General features: G+C 43.4%; 1 protein-coding gene across 2 annotated transcripts in view; it reads right to left on the bottom strand.

The window, feature by feature from the left end:
- STIM2 (stromal interaction molecule 2) overlaps positions 1 to 5,586 on the bottom strand; it is a 124,040-nt gene extending 118,454 nt beyond the window's left edge. For both annotated transcript variants that reach the window (XM_025208727.1, XM_006027500.3), the window contains exon 1: positions 5,513 to 5,586. In XM_025208727.1, coding sequence (XP_025064512.1) covers positions 5,513 to 5,558 — 46 coding nt within the window. In that variant the 5' untranslated portion in view covers positions 5,559 to 5,586. The remainder of the gene's footprint in view (positions 1 to 5,512) is intronic.
- Between the last annotated feature and the right edge of the window lie 2,248 nt (positions 5,587 to 7,834).

Genomic DNA, 7,834 nt, shown 5'->3' with positions numbered 1-7,834 from the left:
GCATGCTTCCCTGTTCTGCAGGCTTTGGGCATTGTCTTTTAATCAATTAAGATCAATTAACCTAAAGTTACCCCCAAGCCTCAGTTCTTCAGCCCAGGCCCCTGCAGTCTACTGGTTCTAATCCTGGTCCTGGTAACGTTAAATCCTTACACTTTTACTTTCTTACCTTAACCTTTCCCCAGGTATCCCAAGTACACCAAGCATATACATACATACACATCACAACACCCAACTTAGGAATTCACTTGTGTGTATGTGTAGGTGGGTGGTATGTGTGTAAATTAGTAAATACACATATATACACACATATATAGCTATCATTTTGTGTGTGGGGGGGTTATATGAATTAGTAATCCACGTATGTGTATTGGATGTGCAGGTGGTGGTAACTGGTAACTGATTCTGTCTAAATTTGGTGTGTGTCTAGCGTATATGGGCTTAAACTGGTGTTAGGTGTGCATGAACCTAGACTGGTTATTTTGAACATGCATGTATCTGAGTTGCTAGTGTGAGTGTGTGTGTGTTTATACATATATATGGCATTGTGTGCATGATATACGAATTAGTGATCTGTGTCTAACTTTTGGGGTGTATAGTGTATGTGCTTGAATTGGTAATAAGTATGCATGTGCCTAGGCTGGTTTGAATGTGTATGTAACCTAGCTGGTAGAGTGTGTGTGTGTGTGTGTGTGTGTGCGCGCGCACCTAATTGATTTGTGTGTGTTTTGTATATGTGCAATTGTGTCACACCCTCCTGTCTAACAGTGCAATATCGAGATCCTGAAAGTTGGCCTTACCCCCCAGGGCAACACTTCTATTAAATGCCTAGAACCTGACAAATCATATAAGCACAATCAGTGTGTACCATTACCCTGTCCCTAAACAGTGACTAGTAATTCTCCAGTAAAGCCTAACAATTCAGTGCCAGAAACATATGGAAATTGCCACATATGAATTTCAGTGGCACCAACTCCAGAAACCAGTTCTCATAGGCAAAATGGTTTAAGCACAAGCCAGAAGTTTCATAGTTGGTAGGGTACGAAGGGACCTGAGCAAATCATCAAGTCCGACCCCCTGCCCTGGGCAGGAAAAAATGCTGGGGTCAAACGACCCCCAGCAAGGTAATTATCTAGCCTCCTTTGTGGATTACATCATTAAAATGTTACTGCTTAGTAGGTTAAAAATGAATAGAAATAAGAACAGTTATGATACGTTTACAGTTTGGAGCAGTTTAAGCATATGCTACATCAAGCTGGGGTAGAACAAACCAGCAATCATCAGATTAGACTGAAGAACATAAATGCTGTGAAGAGCTTACCACAAACACGGAAATCTCATATAAATAAAGTAACTGAATAAGACAGCTGTGACCTAGACCAGGGATGTCCAACTGGTGGCCCTTGAAGAGCTAACCTGAAGCTCTTGGGGTCCCAGTCCAGCTACTGTTCTCCCCACAACCCCTAATCACTCCTCCTGAAGTCTCTGGGCCCCCACTTCTTCCTCCAGATTTTGCTGCTTGCTTCTGTCCCAACCTTCTGCTAGCCATCCCTGCTTAAGGGGACCCAGGGACCTCACATGTGGAGGGAGAGCAGTCAGGGGAAGGAAAACCATAGGTTTTGTTACCACTCCCAGCTGTGCCTTCATCCACCCAAGACCTTTGGTCATATATACTATTTGTTCCTACAGGGCATTTTAGTCTAAATTTGATAAATCTTTTTGAAGTACATAGTGGTAAGGTATGAATAAAAACATGTCGTTTTCTAGCAGCCCAACTGTCACCCACACATTGGATCACTGTGAGAAACAAAATACAAAGCAAGCAAAAAATGTGGGCACAGACGTGGGTTTATAGCAGCTCACTCAAATATGCAGAGGCTTGTACTCTGCAGTAGTTAAAGACTGAGTAGACCAAGTTGCAGCCCCAAGGAAAGTATATTAACATGAAAAGTCCCAAATAGATCTTCGTCTGGCCTAGATGACCACTGCAAAGCCCTCATGAGAAAAGAAAAGTCACAGCCTCTTGACAAGCTGCAGTTGGTGAAGGAGACTAGGCCACTGCTAACTTGGAAATTATGGGTGTCTATACATGTGCTCCAGGGTGGGAGGGGGTGTTTTAATTAGAGTGGCTCCTGGACAGCTGCTCTACTTAAAATGCCACAGTGTCACATGTATTCAGCATCCTGCATTTCAAAATGGCCACAGAAACACTTTAACTAAAGCCCCCACTGCCATTTTGAAACATGGGATGGTGAATACACATGACTGCAGCACTCCAGAGTGTTCCAATTAATTGAGTCTATTCTAATTAATTGACTAATCGAGTCTGCTCCAATATGTTCTAATTAGAATGCATCACAGCACATGTATAGGCAGCCTATGGTTCTTTAGGGATGCAGACAGACTTAACACTTAAACTATTTTAAATGTTATTTAAATCACAAGCCTCTGCATATACCAGTTGATTTAGAAAGACTTAAACTTTCTGGAACATTTCAAAAGTACACCTGGATAAACAGGTATTATTTTGAACTGGTCTTCCTAGAACCAGTCCTCCTTGAACTGGTTCATTGCTATGTGTGGACACCAAGCTTTTTGTGACTTAGTATCTGGTCAGTCCTCCATGCATCCCCACACTGCACCCCTCCTCATCCTCACCATACCTCATGTTGCTGCCTGACAACTGGCTACACGAATATGCAGCAGAACTCTATTGATCCAAGGCATATGGCTTGTACTTGACCCAGTGTGCATTGCTCCAAGATAAATTTGGGAGGGTGGGGGGTAGGTGCATAGAGAGGTTCTGGGTTCCAGGGTTGCTGTGTGCCGTGGAAGGCTACCCAATGTCTCTGTACTTTTTCCCCAAGCTGTTTGAACAGCTTCATTCCATTGGTGGCAACTGACCAGGCTTCGGGGCATCCCAGCTGATTTAGGCTGAGGCGGGGGGAGGGAGAGGAGAGGGGTGCTGGGGAAACAGCTAGGTGGCAGAGAGAGTACGCCTGCATCTGCATTCCTGGGGGTTGCGGGGGGGAAGAGGGGGCTGCCCAGGGCAGGGTTACCAACCCAAGATTTTTATTTTTTTTTAACAGCTGTGTACAAACTGACAACCAAACTCTTATTTATGGATATAGCTTACATAATGTAAAATGCAACCATTCTGTCAGGCCCTGGCCAGCACTATCAAAGGCAAGGTTCAATTTAGGGGTTTAACGCTTAACGTTTTTACTTGATAGCACCAATGGTTTTACACCTGCTTAGACACAAAGTGGCACTGTTCTGCTATCTGTCCATCAGCACTTGCATCTAGCCTCATTCTGACAGATCTTCAATCAAGCTCACTTTCTTAAGATTTTTTTATGGATGGTCCATTTAAAAAAAAAATCCACAGACAAGCATTTTTCTACAGACTGTCTATAAATTTACAGACAATTGGTAATCATGGCCCAAGGTCTCTGCCACTTTTAAACAGCACTTTTCCACAAGCCACTAGTCAAATACCATTCCATTCCTGGCAACTGATATGGAGGACCTGGGCACCTGCCCTGCCCAAGCATTCAGCACCCCTAGAATCCAGAAGCTGGGATACCCCTTCTACCCTCTTGGCTACCATGCCCCCTCACCTCAAATCAGTCTCTTGATGCCCCAAAGCTGGTCAGTTGCCACAATTGGAATGAAACTGATAAGCTGCTTAGAGGGTACTGCCTTGCAGATTTTCATAAAGTGCAGGAATGGTCTTTATTGAACTCAGTGTTGGGGGTGGGGGCGGGGGGGGAAATCAGAAAATTGCAATTGCAGGCAACTGACATTGTTCTCTTTCTCTTGCTTGATGTCCAAGCAACATGGGTCTTCCTCCAGTGCTCAAGAGATATTGGAGAAACTGGGGCATTTGCTGCTGAGAGGCATTCTGGGCTGGGTATTCACTACCAACCCCTGGTGGTGGTTTGACAGCACTGCAATGCCTAGATGACTGTTCTACTTAGAACCCTTGGCAGCATACATGCAGATGTGTTTAAACTAGGACAGTTGTGAACTGGTCCCCATTCAGTGACATTCTTGGAACAGTTCAGTGTTAGTCTGTCCACACCCTTGAATTCTTCCATGAGGGAGTCATTGAGATAGAGCTCTCATCAACAGATGGAGTGCAAATTAACTCTGCCCATCATCTACGACATTCTGTAGCAAACCAGAGATAAAGTTTAATCAAAGCTTCTAAGATGACCAGTGCCAAGACAACGGGAGGCATTTCAGCACTACATGCATTTGTCAGAAGTGTGGGCAGATCAGTATTCTATTGATTATGACTAATTCAACCACAGTTTCATGATGTCTATCACATGTGACAATACCAAAATGTCTATCTTAGCAAACTTCTACTCTGAATACAAAATGTTATCTACATTTTCCACATGTACCAAGTTTATATGGTGATAAAGCCATTTCCTTCGAGTCCTCATAGCTTCAGGTTTGGGCTAATCTAATGAGCTTTTTTGAATTATTGCTGCTAGAGTTTCGAAAGTACATGGATTGATGATCGCCCAGTCCTAACTTTCAGTACTTGAAACAAAGCTATACACACAGAGCAAAACAAAACCAATTTCATATACACAACATTTCTCATTGTAGGCATCTTGGGAATTTAAATACTTCTTTTCCAAGTAATTCCTTCTTTCTCAAGTAAATTAGACATTTACATACATAGACATACATATTGGCGTACTTGGCACTGTCAAAACCAGAGCAATTTCTGCACAAAAGGATCTGTAGTAAGTGATATGCTTATTAGATGTAGACAGCACTAAGAGAAAAATATTTACTGTTATTTTAATTAAATTGCTGGGGCAGAGATGGCAATGACTCACATGGCTCATTGTGAACCACATAAGACTAAGTCCTCATCAATGAAACAAATGAGGCTAGAAAGTTGGTTGCAATGGGTTTGGTCATTCACATACAAAGACAGAATATCAAAAACATTCAGACAAGATCTAGATGGGTAAGTTGAGGGAACATTTGGGAACACAGAGGCAGATGGACAGACTGACCGGGGGTGGGGAGGAGGGAGGGAAAGGGAGTTACAGGGTGTCCATGCTAACAGCTAAAAAGTGTACAATTTTAAACATGCTTATAAACTGCAAGCCAAATGTTCAGATAAAAATCAGTAAACACACACTGAAATATCCTGTTCCTTTTCATTAAAATAACTTCAAGCAGTGCTTATTTCAACATCATTTTAGATATATTTTTTAAAGTCTCCAAGTCTTTCAAGAAGTGTAAATTATGGCTAATGAGGACACCATAGAAGGAGTTAATAGCATCTACCTAGCTCTGTGAGTAACATATTAATTATAGCTTCTTAGGTTGTATTACCGATCAGCTGAAACCTAATCCTGTAACATTTTAAAGCTAATTGACACAAGAAGCGAGACAGCCACATAAAGATGCCCACAGCACTTTCTAAAAGTACCTCCTAACGTCAAACTGATAGCATAACCACCCAACAAAAGTAGTAAATTACTTGTTTTACAACACCCAGAAGTGGGATGAGCACACTGCAGAAACATGTAGAGTTCTTGCCCCAAACAGCTTATGATCCAAATGATGTTACAGCAAGTGAAAGTAACAGAGAAGAAACAGAGAATGGGTGCACAGTAATAAAGGTCACTTTCGTACGTTTTGAAACACTTCTTGTTCCACTATAAAGACAGTGTGTTACACTGGACAGGACACCATGTACTAGGAGTCAATACCTCATTCAGTCCTAGCATTGCCACTAATCGCCTGCATAACTCCCAGACAAGTCACTTCATCGTTGTACATCAACTTCTTCGCTTGCTATGTCTGAGGTGTTAAGCTCATCAACTGCACTCAGGAGGGGCATTAAGGAAAATGGGACTCCCTTGAATGTGAGGTGGAAGAATGAGTGAGAGTGGGTGAAGACAGGAAGGAAAAAAAAAAATGAGGTCTCCCTTTACAGAGGTAGCAAATGTTGACTGAAAAGTGAGGGGCACTCTCTAGAAGCAGGGAAGCTAGAGTGGGTGTGGTGGAGTGGATTTCCTTTGAATTTGATGGGGGTTTCACAGGGAGAAGGGGGGCGTTTAGTTTGTTATACATCCTCATTTTAATATTCTGTTTTTGTCTCTCACTGTAAGATACCATGAGCCATTTTTGGGAAGGACAACATAGATTAATAAAATAAATCAAGGTAGATGCAGCCTCTTACTGTGTGTTTACACAGTGGGGTTCTCATATCATTTGGGGCCCTCTACAGATTAGTAACACAGAGGTAACTATATAAAACAGGAATGGGGGTGTGAATTAATAAGGAAGAGATCACTACCTAAAATATACAGGAAGTCTTTATTCCCACCTCCTTGCTTGTTTATATGTTGTTGGAAATGCACTATTTATACATTTTTAAGCAACTAGTTTCCTTCCTAAACAAAGAAGATCTTTATCTCATAGTTCCCTCACCCTTGATACATGGTAATTTTAAACTGCTCCTAGAGCTCTTAACTCCTAGACTAGCCGCATGTTAACGCCTTTAGGTGGTTTAAAGCACTCGTTATACCGCTTAAAAGTTATGCCATTCCAGGGCAGGATCATCTCCCAACCTCATAACCTTGCTCCTATTCCATTAAGGGTAGCCACTCCCCACAGTTGTGCCACTCAAGTCCTCCACTATCCCAGCATGCAGTGGCCCCACCCCCACATGGTGTTTCTGAACATAGCTGAAGATGGTGACATCTTGAAGTGGATCAGAGCAGGCAGGGAGAGTCAGGTGGCAAGGCATGAAAAGCTGGAGCCGGTGTACCAGGATACCGCTGTGGGGTGGGCAAAGCATGGCCCAGCACAGAGAAAGAAGAAAGCTGCATGAGGTGGTGCCAAGGATGCAAAGGGTGCTGGGTAGGGGAGGGAGGGGGGGCACTGGGTCTGCTGCACTGCCCAACCCAGCAAGGTGCTGACAGCTCCATAACTGCCCAGCCCAGGAGCATTGCACCATGCCATGGCTGTTGGGAGCATTTGACAACCCTGGCAGCAGCTATGGGGGCAGGCAGAAGGAGAAGGATGAGAAGCCACTGCCTTGTCACAGCAAGCTGCCAGCATGCTGTCCACACGCATGCCGGGCTCCGGAGACAGGTAACATTGCTGAGAGGAAGCCAGCGGGGTGGCATGGTGCAAAACTCCCAGGCCAGGTAAAAATGGAGCGGTCAGCCTTGCCAGACCAGGCAGAAGAGCCAGTACCATGACATGGCTAGTGGGAGCATTTATCAACCCCGACGGCAGCAAGAGGAGGAGGAAGAAGAGAATGGCAAGCCACTGGTGTGCTGTTCACCAAAGTATACCTCCAAGCTCAGCTGGAGCAGACAGCTTGGGTAAAGACTATACTCATCCTGTGAAGAAGAGTTTGTGGGGAGATGCAAAGCATCCTGGGATGCTGGGAAACTCAGAGTTAAATTGAATCTGGAAGGGATCCAAGACAAAAGATCAATAAACCAATTTAACCTAAGTCTACAACCATACAGGTTTATCTTAAACTGGTTTCAGCCATTTTGAAACAGTTTACATGCACTGAACTTCTGATGTGTTGCAGATTTGAACTGGTTTCTGATCGCTTATACCAGTTCATGTGTAATTTCTGTCCCTAGACTATACAAATACAATTTTTTATTTTTCTTTGGGAGGAAGATAACAGCTCCCCTAGTGATGTTGATTGTTCATAACTACCAACTACCAATTCAGAGGCTCCGTCCCCTGGCTCATACATATTGAACACACCACGTCCTTTGGAAAGCCAAGTAAGACCTGATAATAATTAACACTGACATGATTATTTTCT

This window comes from Alligator sinensis, unplaced genomic scaffold (genome assembly GCF_000455745.1).
Source record: "Alligator sinensis unplaced genomic scaffold, ASM45574v1 scaffold183_1, whole genome shotgun sequence".
In the NCBI taxonomy this organism is placed as follows: domain Eukaryota; kingdom Metazoa; phylum Chordata; order Crocodylia; family Alligatoridae; genus Alligator; species Alligator sinensis.
Note: the sequence above shows the minus strand (reverse complement) of the source record. Positions and strands in the feature narration are given on the sequence as shown.